Source organism: Bombina bombina, chromosome 5, assembly GCF_027579735.1.
Source record: "Bombina bombina isolate aBomBom1 chromosome 5, aBomBom1.pri, whole genome shotgun sequence".
In the NCBI taxonomy this organism is placed as follows: Eukaryota; Metazoa; Chordata; class Amphibia; order Anura; family Bombinatoridae; genus Bombina; species Bombina bombina.
The window spans coordinates 185,089,783-185,110,812 of NC_069503.1; the positions used below are offsets into that span (position 1 = coordinate 185,089,783).

The window sequence follows — 21,030 nt, forward strand, 5'->3', positions numbered from 1 at the left end:
CTACCCTCGCTATACCAGCCTATCTCATTTCTTTTTCCCCTTCTTAGTCGGAAAATAAGAGAGTTTGCAAAACATTGCAATTTAGTAGGTAGATCTTCCAAGAGTCTCTGATATTAAGTTTTCTTCTTCGTACATCAAGTACGTACTTCTCCATTACAGGTGAGTCTTTTAACAGATAGTTGGCATCATATATCAACAGATTAGTTTTCCTCCCCCCCCCCCCATTCCCATCTGAATCCTACTCTCCCCTGACCCACCCCAAGGCGCTCCCCCCAGGTTCTTATCTCTATATCCCGTCCCAATCTGTCCACTGGTCCATTATTTCATTAATTAAAAATTTTCCACTTCCCACGTAGTTGGGCTTCCAGTACGAACTCTGAGTCTTTGAGCGGATACAGGATCTGTCTCTGGTGTGATAAGTCTAGACTGCAAATTAGGGGCTCCCACTTGTTTAGGAATTGTTTAGTCCGTAGTGTGATGTCTCCCTGTGTGTCTACTTGTTCGTGAATCATTTGTTGTTGTAGTGTTAGTTTGAGATGTGTTAGGGTTGGTGTGCCGGGCATTATCCACTGTTTGAAGATGAGTTTTCTAGCTAGCAGTATTACATTATGGATGAACGTAGTATGCTTATGTGTGTCTGCCTGTGAGTGCAGGAATATCACCATGTTTATTGATAAATCTATTCTCTCTCCAGTAATTCTCTTTACCCATCTTTGTGTCATATTCTAGAATTTCGTGAGCTTTGGATATTGCCATATCATATGTAGGATGTTTGGGTTTGGGTGTGAGCATTTTGGGCACAGTCCTGAGGCTTCAGGGTTCCACTTATGAAACATCTTCGGTGTTATGTATGCGTTATGTAGCAGTTTTGTGTGTGCCTCTCGGATTTCATTTGATAATGAGGCTTTCCTCACCTTCAAAACACTATTTTCGATGATCTGATCTATGACTGTCTGTTCAGTCAGTACACTCCATGTATGTTGGAGGTGGCCTCTAGTGACTGTATTAGGTGCAGTTTGGAGTGCCTTGTATGTGTGCGAGATAGAGGTCATCCCCCCCCCTTGTCAATGTCAGTAGCTTATAGACTTCGCAGCTAGTGTCTGGCAGGTTTCCCGCCCTCAAAAGATCCTGCACATAGTGTCTCATCTGTAGAAATGCAAAGTGGTGTTTATTGGGTAGGTTAAACTCCATTTGCAGGTCAGCGAATGACCTGACTGATTTCTGCTCCGCCGACAATACTTGCCGGAGGACAGTCAATCCCCACTCCTCCCACTGTCTAAAAGGCATGGTAGTGAAGCCCGCCTGGAAATTTGGATTACCTCGTAGGAGTAGATATACAGTATGTTTGTGTGATATTCCAAAGGCTCTGCAAATCCTCCACCACGCTCTTATAGGTTGAAGGAAAAGAGTAGTGTGCCCTATCACTCCATCTAATTGTGTGCGAGTCATATGTGGGAGCATTTTCAAAGACCACGGAGCGATAAATTCCGTCTCCAATCTGTAATTGGTGAAGACATTTCTGTCTAAAAACCAATCCATTATATATTTAGCCAAAGCTGCCCAGTTGTAGTGTTCAATATTTGGGAGTCCAAAAACCCCCATCTCCGGTGTGCATGTCATTTTGTGGTATCATATTCTGTGTTTTTTCCCTTTCCACAAGAATTGTAGTATGTCTCTGTTTAGTGTCTGGAGGTCCTGTTTGCGTATAAGCTCCGGGAGCATTTGTAATGTGTATAACAGCTTGGGAAACAGAATCATTTTGATTAGTCCCACTCTCCCCGACAGTGTCAGTGGAAGCGTTGCCCAATTCAAAAGTGCTCTCCGCAAATCGTTAAGCAATGGCCGGAAATTAATCTCATACCACTGCTTGGGGTCTCTGGACAGAGTGATGCCTAAGTACTTGAATGTGTTGGCTACTATTTTAAAAGTATCCTGTAGTGGTTCCGAGGGCTTCCCATTCCGTAACCATAACAGTTCTGATTTGTCTTTATTTATGCAATATCCTGAAATTTGCCCAAACTCAGCTATAATGCGCATTAGATTAGGGATATTCTTCCTGGGCTCTCTCGTGTATAGAATCATGTCATCTGCAAAGAGGGATATGTGTAAAGTTTCTTTGCCTATACTTAGTCCCTCCGTGTCTCTTCTGATCTTTATTGCTAACGGTTCAAGAGCTAGGTCAAAAAGGAACGGGGATAGGGGACATCCCTGCCTCGTACCCCTCAGGAGTGGGAATGGTTTGGACGGCTCACCATTGATTAGAATTGCTGCGCGGGGCTCTTTATAAATGGCGTAAATGGCTGTCATGAAGTCTCCTTGCACACCAAATTTCCCTAGTGTAGTGAACAGGTGGTCCCACAGTATCTTGTCGAACGCTTTCTCAGCGTCTACCAGTATCAGACAAGCGTCCCCACCCCCCTGGTCTTGTTCTCGGTTGTCTTTCCCCCAGTAATGTGACAGCACTAGTTGCAATTTTCTCATGTTTCTTACTAAGGATCTGCCTTTCACAAACCCCGTCTGATATGCAGTATGATTTTTAGTGAAACTATTTTTTGCTATGCTGATTTTGGACATGGGTTTATGGGTTAATTTGGTTTTATTTTAAAATTAATGTAATATTTGTTTGGTTAGATATTTAAAACAACTTATTTTGCATAAACTGTGCAAAGTGACAAACTAATATATTTATCTTATGACTTTTTTATTGTTAATTGTAATTGAACAATATAGGTGTAAAATCCTACATTGTGGGAAGATTAACTGATGCTAAATGTGAGACAATTAAATACGTTTTAAATATTTAGGAAATAATCTCTCCTGTGCTACTATCTACTATAAATGCCCTAGAAAATAACGTAAAAATACTGTATATTTAATTCTTTATTTGCATTTCATGTGATGAGATTTTTCCATATTATTTTATTTTCTGCCAAAGTTGTTTTCTAAAAATTCTTGATCTGCTGAAAAATGAGACATAATTTGTGTGGGAACTTCACAGAATAAAATGTTAAAATTTATGTGCAAATCCAAAGAGATACAAACTACTAAAAATAGCCATAGCATCGACATGCGAAAATGTCTCAGCAGCAAAGTGGTTAATTGTAAAGTCTTTTTAATTCCTGTGCAAAAAATATCATCTTAGTCTCTCACTTAGTTTCAAATAATTATTTATTATGTAATTTATCTTCTCCAAGAGCGTGCACATAACGTGCAACCTCTGTAATTTTCTTGCGTCTCACTATTGGGTTATGCTAATTGGCATGACCTTTAATAGGTCCCACCCATCCAGCACTTATAATTTAGTGGTATGTGGTTATCTTTTATCATTCAACTGTTAAAGTGACAGTAAACACCTTGTAATTAGAAGACTTATCTGTTGTGTTGTTGTAGAATAACATATCAGCCAGGTCTAAACATTTGTAAAACAAATTAACATCCTTTTTGTTGCAATTGTTTTCCAATAGCCCAAAATCTACCCACCATCAGCCTTGTATGGAGGAGCCACTTCTGGGGCTTCAGTCTGCAGGCAACAATACTAGTCATGGTCATATTGTTAGTTAAACTGCATTGTTTTGTATTTGTATCAGTTAAAGCCAAATAGGGAAATATATGTAGCAGGGTTAGCCTTGAAAAGTCAGCAGCATGCGTTTCAAATTCTGAGAATTAGAAAACCTACAAGTTTCAGAGCTAAAGCATTATTATGCATAACTAAATATTTTATATAAAAATCTTAACATGTTTACTTTCCCTTTAAAATGAAGGGGTGGGGGCTGCCACAGGTTTTGCCCAGAAAGATCTATTTACACCTGAGATTACGCATTTCTTACGCGCTCAGTACTCACAGCTCATCACCAGAGATACTTCATGTAACACACTTTTGACGGTGACTAAATTATAAAGTACAGTTATTTTTCTTGCCATTCTATAGCATTACTGTTAAATACCTACACAATGGGACTTTATATTTTATTATGACAAGATGCATAAGTAGGTACTGCCTTTTCTTTTACACCTACACCTTTCACTTTAATCTGACTGTGTTTCTGCTAGCAGACATTACAATCTTCATAGCACTAACATTCAGTGCACATATTTTCTTTTAAACATTTGCTTGCCGTGGCCCAAATATAACATGCTTGTTAATAAAACTGATTTCATTTGACACTGAACATTAAAGTGTGAATCAGCTCCGAGCTTACACTTTTGACTCTCTAGAAAATGGGAAAACGTAATTGATTGAGGCATGGAATTCAATACTTCTCATCATGAACAGCGCACAGATTATTTCTGCTGTAATTCTTCCTATTGATGCTGTCAATGACTGGGTAATACACACAAATAGGTGCAAAACGCGTTGATATGTTAGTCACAAAAGGTGAACCTATCTCTGCTTCTATGTTGTAACTATCTGAGGATATTCTCGTTCTGCTGAAATAACCATTGTGTTCCAACAAATAAACTGAGTTCTAACAGTAGATGTAGAAAAAAACAGGGAATTACCGATCTGAAGATGCAAAGCATTGACCATAAAGATATGTATATAGGGTGTATGTAGGAGACATTGCCTTTTTGCTACCAATCCTACTATTTTATTTCTTTAAAATAACATAAAACATGTTGTGATTACAAGACTTTTTTTTTTAGTAATGCAATAAATAAAAATATTAGCCAAGTTCTACATTTTTTCAAAATATATTAACACCTAGTTTGCTGCACTTGTTTAGCAATGGCCAAACTGCCCCACACTACCTCATTTGGAGGAGATTAGACAACTGTTGTTTTTTGTTAACAAAACTTGTATTGTTTTGCAGTACCTTATCTTATAACCTCTGTTAAAGCCAATAAGGGAGAGATATGCATAACTCAGACCAACTGTGTTGCTTATAGTGCGATGCAGTAAATCTCTTTTTTAATTTGGGACTATTACGATGCAGTTTTTAGTAATATTAATGCATAACTATTACTGTGCAGTTGTTTATTTATACACTTACTGTACACTAACTATTTTTAAGTGACAGGTGAGTTCAAGGTTATCTTCTTAGTGTTCTGTATGTTAATATTTCTCTCTCTCTTCCTCCGGAAAATAAGCACTACTGAGAGCAATTACATTTATTTGTATAACACAAAGAACACAGTAAAAAGTAATAATGCTTTACATAAGTAGGTAAATAGTTATACTTATTCAGCTCAGCTAATACAGAGAGTCCCATAACCTTTTGTCTGGTAATGCCCCATTTGTTAAAATACGGGCAGTAGTTGTTTCCAGCCAGACACCCTTTCTGCCCAGGCTAGGGGTGAATGAGGCAGTATCCATAGATTTAAAGGGACATGAAACCCAATTGTTTTTTTCTTTCATGATTCAGATAGAGAATACAATTTTTTAAAAAAAGTTTCCATTTTGCTTCTATTATCAAATTGTCTTCATTATCATGTTATTCTTTGTTGAAGAGGTATCTAGATAGGTAATGTGTACATGTCTGGAACACCACATGCCACCTAGTGCTCTTGCTAATGTATAACATTGTTTAAAAACTGCTGCATATAGTGCTGCAGACACATGCACACTCCTGAGCTTGCTTCCTGCTTTTCAACAAATGATAGCATGAAAACAATCAAAATTTGATAGTAGAAATTCAGTGGAAAGTTGTTTAAAATTGCATGTTGTATATGAATCATGAAAGAAACATTTATGTCCGTTTAACATTACACAAACATTTGGTTGTTGAGCCACACCCTCTGTTCTCATGCAACCAATTGAATGAGATCGGGGCTTGTCAATCTTCTTAGAAAAATCAATCTAAGTACTTCTGCTTCCTAAAGGCTCCCATGCTGATCTGCAGCTTGATAAGTGGAACCCTTCATTTTGTGGTGTCATAATACTTGAAAATGAATTTCCTTTGTTCTCTTGGTATCCTTTGCTGGAAAGCAGGCTGTTAATTTGTGGCTGCACATAAATGACTCTTGTCATTGGCTGACCAGATGTGTTCAGCTAGCTCCCAGTAAGTGTATTGCTGCTACTTCAATACCATATGAATTAAGACAATTTAATATAAATGAATTGGAAAGTTGTTCAAAGCTGTATGCACTATCTTAATCATGAAAGATAAATTCTGGATTTCATAAACTTTAGCCAGGGGTGTATTTTGCCATGGGTAGCAGGGTTTAGGAAGGAAATAATGTTGTTAGTTCTGTGCATGATACTTCCCACCCTATGTTCTACAAATGATTTATTTTATTACAAATGAATAACCCCTCACTGCCTAGTGGGGAACATGAGTCCGACATTTGTCCCTCGCCTTCAAGAGGTAGAAACGCGTAAGAAATATGAGATGAAATTGTACAAAGGTTGGATAATTAGGAGGTGGCTGATGTACTAGCCCAGCACAAAACCTAAATACACCATTGACTAGAACTAATGAATGATGTCATTTAGCAAATGGTTTAGTTTTTCTCTGAACAATAATGTAACTTTAAGCCTTTGTTGTTTTAATAAACTACATCTCCTTTTGTCTTTACAGATTTACCAACACTCATATACAGCACACTACGTCCTCTGCAACCTTATAACATGGTAAGTATTGAAATTGGCTAGAAATATTGTAGAACACTTTGTTCCTTCTTTTGCAGCAAATGAAGAAATAATTCATGGTATAATAAGACATGGTATAAAAAGATCTGAGTAATGCATGTTTATTATGGTTATGAATGGCATTTTATAGGACACAATGTGTTACTTTAGGTTATACAGAAACTATGCTTTTATGATTAATTACAAAATTGCTATAATCATAAAGAAATGGTTGACAGTGAATGTTACATGAACCCACAAAATGGCTGCTATTATATTAGCTTTCTATTTATAGTTTAACATGGTCGAATTGACATTAGGTCACTTAAAGGGACAGTGAAGTCAAAATTAAACTTGACAAGGCAGGCAATTTTAAACAACTTTACACTTCTATTATCAAATTAGCTTTGTTCTCTTGGTATCCTTTGTTAAACGATAAACCTTAGTAGCCTGACAGGAGCTTAGGATCATGTACATGTCCCTATCAGTTTATGTATGTGTGCAGCTATGTATAATATTGCTATAAACATTGTTGTAAACACTGATGCCAGATAACTAGATACGTGCACCCCCTCTTAAGCTCATCAATGATTACTCTTTAACAAAGGATACCAAGAGAAAAAAAGCACAATTGATGCTATAAATACATTTAAAAGTTGCTTGAATTTATTCAATCGATTGAAGTTTCATTTTGACGTTAATATGATTTTAAATGGACATAAAACCCAACACATTTTTTTCATGATCCAGACAGAGCATGCAATTTTAAAGGGACATTAAACACTAAATACATGCTAGATAGAATGATGCATTCAAAGAAAAGATTAGTCCATGACTAACATGTAGATGTATTTTTTAAAGTTTCATTAGTTGTTTAAAAAGTGACAAAATAAGTGTAAAGTTTTAGTGTCTATAAAACACTGGGAGCTGCCATGTTGTAACTTGTGTTACCTTCTCTGCTGTGGCCAATTAGGGTCAGTTATAAATAGGTCACTAGAGTGTGCAGCCAATGGTTGTGCTGGATTTAACAGTGTTCTGCACTTCCATTTGTAACAGGAACTGAAAAGCTCACAATTTCAGAATGAAATTACAGGCAAAGTGGACAAAATAAATAATGAAAATATATTGCAGAGTTGTTTTATTATATACAATTTATCATTTTATATTACCATCTCAAAGTGTTTAATGTCCCTTTAAACAATTTTCCATTTTACTTCTAATATCAAATTTGCTTCATTTGCTTTGTTGAAGAAGTATCAGTGCACCACTGGGAGCTAGCTGACTAAAGTGAGCCAATGTCAATATGTTAAACCACCAATAAGAAGCTAGCTACTAGTGGTGAGCCTACCTAGTTATGGTTTCCAACAAATGATACCAAGAGAACAAAATAAATTAGATAAAGTAAATTGTAAATATGTTTTAAAATACATGCTTTATCTGAATCATGAAACCATAATTTTGACTTTGCTGTCCCTTTAAACAAGCAAAATAAAGGTAACATAGTAAAATGTTCTGTATTGCTAGATTTGGTTATGCTTTCAATACTCACCCCTGTCTTTGTGCTAAAGTAACACACATGGTATATTCAAAGTGCTGTCTTAAAGGATCATTAAATACAATAAAAATGCATAATCAACACATGTATAATAAAATGTAATGCAATAACACTTACTTTAAATTTGACAAGCACTGTAGATTTTTTTTTATGACAAATGTCAGTTTCCTTTCAATTTCCTGCCCCCGTTATCACATGACAGCCATATCACATGACAGCCATCAGCCAATCCCAGATTCATATACATTTAACTAAACAGATAACTTCTCTAAATGTGTGACGTGATAAAACTGTGAAGTGTGATGAGTAAAATGTTAAACACTGCTGCAAACACTCTTATCTCATAGTATTGAAGACACATGCACACTCCTCAGCATATTTTGGTATGCTGCTCAACAAAGCATACCAAGAGAATAAAGTAAATAGACAATGCATGTTTGTCTAATCATGAAAGTTTAACATGGGCTTTTATGTCCCTTTAACAAAAGAACATAAAGATATAGATACAGATCTTGGCATATCCAGGTGCTCTGCAATTAGTGTTTAATATTTATTTTTACTGACACAGCAGAGGGTGTGGTATAGATGGTTAATCTAACATATACACTGCTTTAGTTCTATATAATTTATGTATTTTTACATTTTTATTAGAATAATAAGACAGTTAACTACATCACAAAATGACAGGGTCTCCAATTGGTAAAAAAAAGACTATATTTTAAACTATCTCCTATTTCTCTAGCTAGTTGTCTGCCCATTGGATCACAATGTACATGCATATTTCATTTTCATGCTACCGCTTTAGCATGTAACATATATATGACTTTAGTAATATTCCTTTGCAGCCTCCATAGCCAGGTTTTTCAATAAGTAATATGAGCAAATGTCTTTTACAGTCTGGTAAAAATTATACAATTGCGCAGAACACATAATTTCTATTACGCTTGGCTGTTCAGTAAAGCCAGTCAGGAGTGGTACTTGGAAATATATAGGCTGTCCTTGAGATTCTAGGGAAATATACACTACTAATGACATGTTTAGGCTAAAAAGACATGAAGCATCTAATTAAACATATCTTATGGCATTACCAAAGTAAATATGCCCCTATTAACACTTCCAGTTTCATAAATCATTCTTTCTTGATATCTACTAGTAACACAAGGTAGATTTACCTTATATAATATTGCAGAAGCACATACCAAATTGATTGTTCAGTCGTTATGTCCTCTCCACAAATGCCATTCAGTTGTATGATCAGCAACTGTTATGCAAAGGCAATGTAATCCAAATGCCTTTATAGTGAAAAAACAAGTGCTGATACATCCAGTTTAGGCCATAGAAATGTTGCCAGATCTACCTCTCAGTTTGTTTCATCGGATGTATACAATGTATGCCTGCAAATAGTTCCAAAGGGAAAACATCACCACCTTTAGCATCTGGTTCAATTTCCTCTGTGGATTTTATCTTTACACCACTCTGTGTTCTGTGATGGTGAAGTGAAAAATAAGCAGACACTCCGTGTGCCACATTATATTTTATTTATAAATTGTCTTTGGTACATCTCACATATATCTTATTGCATATATTGATTTACATGTTATATATGGTTTAAAATTTAGACAGACAGATAGATAGATAGATAGATAGATAGATAGATAGATAGATAGATAGATAGATATAAAGATAGATAATATTTAAATTAGTTTGACAAAGTTATCAGGCTTTTCCCTGTCCCTGAACATTTTTATGTCAATCATTGGACAGTTATTTTGGCTTACTGTGTTATATGTTGCTGAAAATCAATATTAAAATAATTTAGATAATCATATTCTTTGTGGTGAATAGTTTTGCAAGTAATTGTTCAATTGGATTGGGGGTGTTTGGACAAGCAGTTATAAATTACATCAGTAAATACTTGTATTCATGACAGGTATACACATTGCATAGTTTTATGTACTTAATTTATTTTAGCCTACAAAATTCATTTTGCCTGGCAACCGGTATGTTAAAGGGACATGAAAGTCAATATTTTTTTACTTCATGATTCAGATAGAGCAGGTTAATTTTAAACAACTTTCTAATTTACTTCTATTATCAAATTGTCTTTGTTCTCTTGGTATCTTTAGTTAAAAAGCAAGGACCTAAGCTGAGAAACCTGCACATATAGCTCTATATTGCTGTAGCTTTGCAAGAATGTTATCCATTTGCCAGAGCACTATTTCCTGCCATGTAGTGCTCCACAAACCTACCTAGCTATATATTCAACAAAGAATACAATGGGCAAAAAGCATATTTGATAATAGAAGTAAATTGGAAACGTTTTTGTTCTGTCTGAATCATAAAAGAAAAATGTGGGGTTTCACATCCCTTAATATTGACTTTAATTATAAGTTTGACAATATTTATCAAGAAAAACTGATTTGATATCTGGTTTGTGATTCAGGACAACTGATCAGTGCTTATACAAGCACTGCTTGTGATACCAGAATGTCCAAACTGGTCTAATTTGTCATCATCTTTCTCAGTATATTTCCTGCAGCTCTAAAGATTTGTTCCTCTTTTTGTAAAATAAAAATAAAATAAACAAAAATAGCTGCATACTGGTAAGAAGAAAAGTAACAATAAAAAGTACTTAAACTGGGGGGGCGGAGCCAACTGTTGAGCCGAGCAGACACAGTTATTGGGAGCTCCTGCTCTAGTAACTCAACAAAGTTTACTAAATGGCCCTAAAATAACATCTTGGATGACAAATTGAATGTAAGATCAAATAATGGACGTTGCTGACCACATATGTAGTGTTCCCAAGTTTAATTCATGTAACAATGGTGGCAGTGGAACCTAGTTAACCTACCAAGAACCGGACAACATGTGGATCACCTCTCACCTCCCCACATCTTTTTGAAGGAACGCTAACATTTCAGAACGCTGTTGACACACTGGTCATATTTCTCATGATCCAGTACTTTTTTTTATTTCTCTCTCTTTACTTCTGTTGGGGCATCTGAGAGTAACTTGTGGAGAGGCGCGAAAGCAGCCATTGTGGCAGTCACGTCACGGATATAGTGATCCCCCTGATAGTGAAGGGCCAGCTACCTTTACCATCACCATCGGAGCCAATAGCACCTAGATCCCGGACTCCCATTTAAGGTTCATCCTTTGAGGGCAGACTTGATTCCCCAATCAGCCGAGAAGATGGACTCCTAAATCAAAGACGCACTAGCTGTGTTGGAACTACGCATGGACGCTCAGTTCAATATCCTCTCCGAATACCTATCCCTCAGCCGGGAAGGCTTGCCTGACACACCAGAAGGGGATCTCAACAACTTACCCCTTTTGGTTACTTACCTAGCGGAAGAAGACAAGATGGTGGATGAGACCAGTGGAGGCCTATCTACATTCCCAACTTCACCGCTGTTCTCTTGGCTCCTGCTTCGAATCGGCCGGTCGGAGCGGGGTTCAAGGAGGACATGATTGCAATCAAAATATCTCATGGCACTTACGTATCTACGGAATTTGGGACAAAAAATTGGCACAGTGTCAAAAAGTAATTTTAGGAGTAAAAAAGGTATGTGTGAAACCTCGGTGCTGCCCCTTTAAATAATCTGACAATGCAGGATAGGGAGAGAAGAAGGGACTAAGAGGGGATTGCTAGCACTCAAACTCCTATTGCAGTAATATGCTGTTTCAAAACAGCTAATGTGAAGTTTCTATTAGGTATTAAAACATATAAGCTTTATTTTTACTATTTAAAATAAATAGATAGAGTCCATAAATAGTGATAAACATCACTAGCTCACACACCAATGTTGAAGTTATAAAATCATTCACGCTAATATTATTAACAAAAACACCCTACAAGCTGCACAATGCCCTCAAGTGAAGCCCCCCTGTGTTCCTGGCCGATAACCGGATACTTCGGCTTCAGGTGACAGGGGCAAACACTAGAGGCTAGGAGAACTAGCAGACAAGTAAGGTTACGAAAATTAATTATATTGGGTTAAAAGAACCCCACAAACACGTTTCGGCCGTAACACAGGCCTTTTTCAATGTGTTTTAGTTAAAAGTGACAAGCCGAGTGTACATGGCAGCCTCTTTTTAAACTTTTTCCTTTCCACGTTGCAGCCAGTCACAAACTTTCATTTAACACACCCCCACTCACAGCCTATGAAATGTAATGGCTGTTATTTCCATCATTACTGATAAGCTGATGAGTCGGATTGGGTAATGTGTGTAGATTGCTTCTAATACGCCCACAACACACACGCCCCCTGTCAGGAGTCCGTGAGGCACTGCTGGTGTTACAATAACACTTGAATATGACACTTAATTTTATTAAGAGCGGATCGCACTTTACTGTGACATTTGAACTAGAACGGTTCATATAGGCTATTTATCTTGGTGGATTATATATATGTTGCCCCACACGCACAAATGAATGCCATCACAGTTGGTGCTCCGCATCACTCCGTTCTATGCTCAGTGTTATTTCATAGCATCGCCGTACCAATATGTCTCCGAAACCCCCAGCAAAGCGTGATCACCAGTGCCATGTTCAATGGGACACAATACTCAATCCCATGTTCAGTATTCACATCGACAAAGATCCAAATACACCTCTGTGAACCTAAATCTTGGCCATTTTAAGGGTCTCACTAACAGGTGAATCAGCATGATACAGATTAATGCCATCTCTTTATATAGAAATCTTGTCATGGACGAATGGGGTTGAAACTTAAAAACAATGTTTGCGTTGTACTGGCTATGTGCATCAAAAGTATATACAAAGGAAAAAAGAAAGTACCTATTATAACTCATTGTTAAGACATGCACACACAGAACAATTTAAACGTGTATAAATAAATTTGCATGCTTATGATGGTACCATATATTAATTTAGGCACCATAATGTATTATGAATTCATATTAGCTGATGTATTAGCTAACAAGTTTTTATACAGAATGAGGGAACCTACATATTCTCCACTTGCTAAACACTAGAACTACCGATCTGAACTATATCATTTAAATTCTAGAAATTTGCTGGTTAAACAGGATAGGTATCACCCCATTCTGGGTGCATATCTTTACACTGGGTATATCCAGTGCTATTATATGTATATTAGGGTAGTATGCTCATAATATTAATAGCCTACTCATATATATGAGTGTGCGCCATTATTCATGTTGGCCCATTATGTGAAGAGTTACGTCCATTATACACAGTATAAGTACCAATTATCTCTTATTCAGAACCAAGGTTATATTAGTATAACATACTCCCAATATTAAGCCTTTATTCTCCCAATACCTATCCCTCAGCCGGGAAGGCTTGCCTGACACACCAGAAGGGGATCTCAACAACTTACCCCTTTTGGTTACTTACCTACCGGAAGAAGACAAGATGGCGGATGAGACCAGTGGAGGCCTATCTACATTCCCAACTTCATCGCTGTTCACTTGGCTCCTGCTTCGAATCGGCCGGTCGGAGCGGGGTTCAAGGAGGACATGATTGCAATCAAAATCTCTCATGGCACTTACGGATCTACCTCCTATGAAGCTTGTCACTTGAAGATCCTATGGAGCCACATGAATAAGTTGAGATCTCCATTCATAGACCCTTCATAGACCCTCCTTTGCAGCACACACCCTGGATCCGTCCCGCAACACCCTTACCTCTCTCCCCTGGGTTCCCCCGCTTGTCACTTTAAAAGACCTCAGCCTTCTCATAACTGCTCCCTTTGGACTGCCAGTAACAGGAGTTGGATAGCGACATGGCATTCTACTGTGGATGGGAAACCCTAACACTCGTTGTTTTGGAGAACTTTCTCAGTTCGACTTAATGCTTTATCCTTAACAGGACGCTTAGCTATAGATATTTGGGTCTTTTATGATAATAATGCCATTTGATGTCTCAGACTCTGATTTGTCTATAGCATATGGCTTAACTTGTTATGTCCTGGAGAACAGACCCCTTAGCTGGTGCCTCAAGCATAATTTCTCAATATTGCTATCCATTCTACATAAGGCATATAATAGTGAATAGTTGGTATTTGTGAAATTTTAACTTGGGTGTTTAGAGAGTCCCTTATGTGGGTACTCACATCCCTATACAGGTTATGTATATCTTAACGTTTCTAACTAAGGCCTAGATTTAGAGTTTGGCGGTAGCCGTCAAAACCAGCGTTAGAGGCTCCTAACGCTGGTTTCTACCGCCCGCTGGTATTTACCGCCCGCTGGTATTTGGAGTCAGTCAGGAAAGGGTCTAACGCTCACTTTGCAGCCGCGACTTTTCCATACCGCAGATCCCCCTACGCCATTTGCGTATCCTATCTTTTCAATGGGATCTTTCTAACGCCGGTATTTAGAGTCTTGGCTGAAGTGAGCGTTAGAAATCTAATGACAAAACTCCAGCCGCAGAAAAAAAAACAGGAGTTAAGAGCTTTCTGGGCTAACGCTGGTTTATAAAGCTCTTAACTACTGTGCTCTAAAGTACACTAACACCCATAAACTACCTATGTACCCCTAAACCGAGGCCCCCCCACACCGGCGCCACTCTATTAAATTTTTTTAACCCCTAATCTGCCGCTCCGTACACCGCCGCCACCTACATTATCCCTATGTACCCCTAATCTGCTGCCCCTAATACCGCCGACACCTACATAATATTTATTAACCCCTAATCTTCCGCCCCCAACGTTGCCGCCACCTACCTACACTTATTAACCCCTAATCTGCCGACCGAACCGCACCGCTACTATAATAAATGTATTAACCCCTAATCCGCCTCACTCCCGCCTCAATAACCCTATAATAAATAGTATTAACCCCTAATCTGCCCTCCCTAACATCGCCGACACCTAACTTCAAACATTAACCCCTAATCTGCCGACCGGAGCTAACCGCTATTCTAATAAATTTTTTAACCCCTAAAGCTAAGTCTAACCCTAACACTAACACCCCCCTAAGTTAAATATAATTTTTATCTAACTAAATAAATTAACTCTTATTAAATAAATGAATCCTATTTAAAACTAAATACTTACCTGTAAAATAAACCCTAATATAGCTACAATATAAATTATAATCATATTGTAGCTATTTTAGGATTAATATTTATTTTACAGGCAACTTTGTAATTATTTTAACCAGGTACAATAGCTATTAAATAGTTAATAACTATTTAATAGTTACCTAGTTAAAATAATAACAAAATTACCTGTAAAATAAATCCTAACCTAAGTTACAATTAAACCTAACACTACACTATCAATAAATTAATTAAATAAAATACCTACAATTATCTACAATTAAACCTAACACTACACTATCAATAAATTAATTAAATACAATACCTACAAATAACTACAATTAAATAAACTAACTAAAGTACAAAAAATAAAAAAGAACTAAGTTACAAAAAATAAAAAAATATTTACAAACAGAAAAATATTACAACAATTTTAAACTAATTACACCTACTCTAAGCCCCCTAATAAAATAACAAAGACCCCCAAAATAAAAAAATGCCCTACCCTATTCTAAATTTAAAAAGTTCAAAGCTCTTTTACCTTACCAGCCCTGAAAAGGGCCATTTGCGGGGCATGCCCCAAATAATTCAGCTCTTTTGCCTGTAAAAAAAAACATACAATACAATCGGAACAGCCAATAGAATGCGAGCTCAATCTGATTGGCTGATTGGATCAGCCAATCGGATTGAACTTGATTCTGATTGGCTGATTCCATAAGCCAATCAGAATTTTCCTACCTTAATTCCGATTGGCTGATAGAATCCTATAAGCCAATCGGAATTCGAGGGACGCCATCTTTGATGACGTCCCTTAAAGGAACCTTCATTCTTCAGTTGGACGTCGGAAGAAGAAGATTGATCCGCGCTGGAGGTCTTCAAGATGGAGCCGTTCCTCATCGGATGAAGATAGAAGATGCCGCTTGGATCAAGATGGTTGCCGGTCCAGATCTCCTCTTCTTCCCGGATAGGATGAAGACTTTGGAGCCTCTTCTGGACCTCTTCAGCCGCCGCTTGATAGAAGATTTCAGCCGGATTATGGATCGCCAGCCCCCGCTTGGGCTTGGATGAAGATTTCGGAGCCTGGAACGATCGGTGAACCTGGCATGGTGAAGATAAGGTAGGAAGATCTTCATGGGCTTAGTGTTAGGTTTATTTAAGGGGGGTTTGGGTTAGATTAGGGGTATGTGGGTGGTGGGTTGTAATGTTGGGGGGGGTATTGTATGTTTTTTTTTACAGGCAAAAGAGCTGAATTATTTGGGGCATGCCCCGCAAATGGCCCTTTTCAGGGCTGGTAAGGTAAAAGAGCTTTGAACTTTTTTAATTTAGAATAGGGTATTGCATTTTTTTATTTTGGGGGTCTTTGTTATTTTATTAGGGGGCTTAGAATAGGTGTAATTAGTTTAAAATTGTTGTAATCTTTTTCTAATGTTTGTAAATATTTTTTTATTTTTTGTAACTTAGTTCTTTTTTATTTTTTGTACTTTAGTTAGTTTATTTAATTGTAGTTATTTGTAGGTATTGTATTTAATTAATTTATTGATAGTGTAGTGTTAGGTTTAATTGTAACTTAGGTTAGGATTTATTTTACAGGTAATTTTATAATTATTTTAACTATTTTAGCTATTGTACCTGGTTAAAATAATTACAAAGTTGCCTGTAAAATAAATATTAATCCTAAAATAGCTACAATATAATTATAATTTATATTGTAGCTATATTAGGATTTATTTTACAGGTAAGTATTTAGCTTTAAATAGGATTAATTTATATAATAAGAGTTAATTTATTTTGTTAGATTTAAATTATATTTAATTTAGGGGGGTGTTAGTGTTAGGGTTAGACTTAGCTTTAGGGGTTAATCCATTTATTAGAGTAGCGGCGAGATCCGGTCGGCAGATTAGGGGTTAATTATTGTAGGTAGGTGGAGGCGACGTTGTGGGGGGCAGATTAGAGGTTAATAAATATAATATAGGGGTCGGCGGTGTTAGGGGCAGCAGATTAGGGGTACATAGGGATAATGTAGGTAGCGGCGGTGTACGGAGCGGCAGATTAGGGGTTAATAATAATATGCAGGGGTCAGCGATAGCAGGGGTGGCAGATTAGGGGTGAATACATATAATATAGGGGTCGGCGGTGTTAGGGGCAGCAGATTAGGGGTACATAGGTATAATGTAGGTAGCGGCGGTGTACGGAGCGGCAGATTAGGGGTTAATAATAATATGCAGGGGTCAGCGATAGCAGGGGTGGCAGATTAGGGGTTAATACATATAATATAGGGGTCGGCGGTGTTAGGGGCAGCAGATTAGGGGTACATAGGTATAATGTAGGTAGCGGCGGTGTACGGAGCGGCAGATTAGGGGTTAAAAAAAATATGCAGGTGTCAGCGAAAGCGGGGGCAGCAGAATAGGGGTTAATAAGTATAAGGTTAGGGGTGTTTAGACTCGGGGTACATGATAGAGTGTTAGGTGCAGACGTAGGAAGTGTTTCCCCATAGAAAACAATGGGGCTGCGTTAGGAGCTGAATGCTGCTTTTTTGCAGGTGTTAGGTTTTTTTTCAGCTCAAATGGCCCCATTGTTTTCTATGGGGGAATCGTGCACGAGCACGTTTTTTAAGCTGGCCGCGTCCGTAAGCACAGCTGGAATTTAGAGTTGCAGTGGCGGTAAATATGCTCTACTCTCCCTTTTTTGGAGCCTAACGCAGCCATTCTGTGAACTCTAAATACCAGCGGTATTTAAAAGGTGCGGGGGGGGAAAAGCACGCGTAGCTAACGCACCCCTTTGGCCGCAGAACTCTAAATCTAGCCGTAAGTGTCTTCATTAGTACCAGTTTATATCTGTACACAGCCAAATCCCTCTTAGCTCTCCTCCTATAAGAATCATATAATGTAACTAACATATATAGATGTCATTAATCAGCATTTTATAGATTAGCTGTCAGCCTGCACAGATAGACTTGTGAGGTCATGTATTATGACACATGCACTTTCGTAACATCTCTGTAGACCTTATACCTCTTATGATTAACAGTATACACTGGTTTTCTGTAAAAATGTATTCTTTTCCAGATTTTAGATATGCACTTAGCATCCTGTGTCATATTTAACATGTATTCTTGAGTTGAGTTAATCTTAAAAATAGATGTCTAATAATGTTTTACTTATTAGTTATTATCCACATTTCATACAACTTATACATAACAATTTGAGAGTACATGTTGATCGAAGTGTATTAGGTCACTTGATTTTTAAACATAGTCTCACTCTCTACTCTTAGACTAGAGCAAGCTACATTTACCACTTATATCATATATTACTCTAGAGTTCATACACTCAAGGTTATACTTAGTTCTACTTTATACTATACCTGAGCTGTAGGACTTTTTCAAATCAACATTTCACTTACGCTTGCCATAACTTGGAGCACTGTATTATGTTCACCTGGTATATATTTTGAACCTAATCTTATACCATATACAGACAAAATGCAGCTTACTAAGAAATATTTGGATTTAGACTCATATATCCATTCTCTATACATATAGATTAAGCTGATATATATGTGCCCTCTTAACTACTGAGTCAGTTTTTGCCCTCTTCCTGTTATGCAGTAAAGCTAATATGTGGCAGGGTTAATTTTTGTACCGAAAGGGTTTGTTTCCTATACGCAATCACTTTAACCTAGCTCACCATGGTCTGGTGCAATACATTGAGTAAAGACTTTACACCCGTAGACTGTCTAAGGACTGACACCAGTTAACTATTTGGCCGATATTATAAATCTAGATTTAAGAGGATAGGATCAATACATATGGTTTCCTAGTAATAACCAATGTCTAGTCTACAATCTATACACTTATTTGTAGAAGAACTATACTACTATCTCACTATCAGATAGGCCTATTCTACGTTTATGTAACATCGTGCTCTTCATTCAAGGGCTGGTTAAGGTACTCCTTGTTAATGTGTGTTATGTTTAGATAGACCTTCTATCCCTCCACTACTTAAAGCGATGAATTATTATTAATATATGTCATTAACAACCTCAACATGCACACCTTTATGATGTGAAAGGGATGGTAGAAAACTCAGTAGTATCTGGTTATTACATTTATAACTTTAAAAGTTGGAAACCCCTAGGTTAATGATTAGCTATAATTTACTTGGAGGATTAATGTAATTCCCCCATACATATGATATCTTGACACCCCTATGAATATCTACTTTATTTAAAGGGACAGTCTAGGCCAAAATAAACTTTTATTATTCAAATAGAGCATGTCATTTTAAACAATTTTCCAATTTACTTTTAGCACCAATTTTGCTTTGTTCTCTTGGTATTCTTAGTTGAAAGCTTAACCTAGGAGATTCTTATGCTAATTTCTTAGACCTTAAAGGCAACCTCTTTTCAGAATGCATTTTAACAGTTTTTCACCACTAGAGGGTGTTAGTTCACATATTTCATATAGATAGCACTGTGCTCGAGCACGTGAAGTAATCTGGGAGCAGGCACTGATTAGCTAAACTGCAAGTCTGTCAAAAGAACTGAAATAAAGGGGCAGTCTACAGAGGCTTAGATACAAGATAATCACAGAGGTTAAAAGTATATTAATATAACTGTGTTGGTTATGCAAAACTGGGGAATGGGTAATAAAGGCATTATCTATCTTTTAAAACAATAACAATTCTGGTGTAGACTGTCCCTTTAACTTTGGAGCTCTGTAGCATGATGATGCCTGCCCACATCAAGGGTTACAATCTACTATTGATTCACGCACCTACTATGTACGAGAAAACATATTGGCTTATACCAAGTTGGCCTATAATATCAGTTACCCCTCCTCTCCAGAGATCATCCTTTGCTACATTACCTTCACTGCCTATAACAGCCATAGCAGCTTGTTGGCAATCTGATTTTATATAGAGGTCCACAATATATCCCCTGTATATAGCTCTGCTTAACCCTATAATCACATGTTGTATACCATGATCTGGTAATCCCGCTGTCAGCCAGATTAGGATATAGATAAATGTCCTAGCTTATCAGCTATATCTGCGGCAGTTACTGGACTACTCAAACACATTAACAGTGCTGTAAGGTTGTTCAGTTGTCAGCTAGACTTCCTAGACATTAGTAAGCAGGGAGTAATATGGCTCATATGTACCTACCCCTTTCAGTACAGTTATCTCAAGTTCAAATGTTCATAATTGTTATTCTTCATGTAAATAACCATTCAAGTTTAAAAGCTATGTTGGCTTTGACACTGGCATAATACAGTGACTTATCAACTTTTTTTTACTCATACCACTTACTCTGCTCTCATTCACCCCGCCATATGGTCTTCTCACTTTAGCAGGCTCCGCCCCTCCCTTTCCCCATTCCTCTTTAACTCCATCACCCAATACCCCTCTCACTAACTCAGCTCATCATCCTATATGCACTTTTCTCTTATGGAATCATATATTTAATAAGTAGACCCAAAGTAATACCCCAGGTTACTAATAATCTCCACAATTGCTCTCTTTCATTTGGCCTATGAGATACCTGAGATGTAACTACTATAATATGATTTATACTATAGAAAATGAGGTTCCTCTCACATAGACCCAATATTATTTTAGACCATACTTTACTGTATCTTTACTTAAACTTATCCATAGATCACACTCCATTAGTTGGTTTCACTATAACCTAACAACAGATATTTGATTTATCATGCATTCTATTTCGCTATAAAAGTAGTCAATTTATGTCAATGATGGTGCAACTTCTTATCTTGGTCTAAAAGTAACAGGTTTCTGGAATGTTGGTTTATTACTTCATGTATGTTTTCAATACCTCAATAAAAATGTTTGTTTAAAATAAAAGTACTTAAACTTGCAT

The 21,030-nt window shown here is 37.2% G+C and overlaps 1 protein-coding gene across 1 annotated transcript in view; it reads left to right on the forward strand.

Annotated features, from left to right (window-relative positions):
- The window catches only part of DPP6 (dipeptidyl peptidase like 6), a 1,272,214-nt gene that overhangs the window by 867,494 nt on the left and 383,690 nt on the right, over window positions 1-21,030 (forward strand). The window contains exon 6 of the mRNA XM_053713807.1: window positions 6,519-6,571. Coding sequence (XP_053569782.1) covers window positions 6,519-6,571 — 53 coding nt within the window. The remainder of the gene's footprint in view (window positions 1-6,518; window positions 6,572-21,030) is intronic.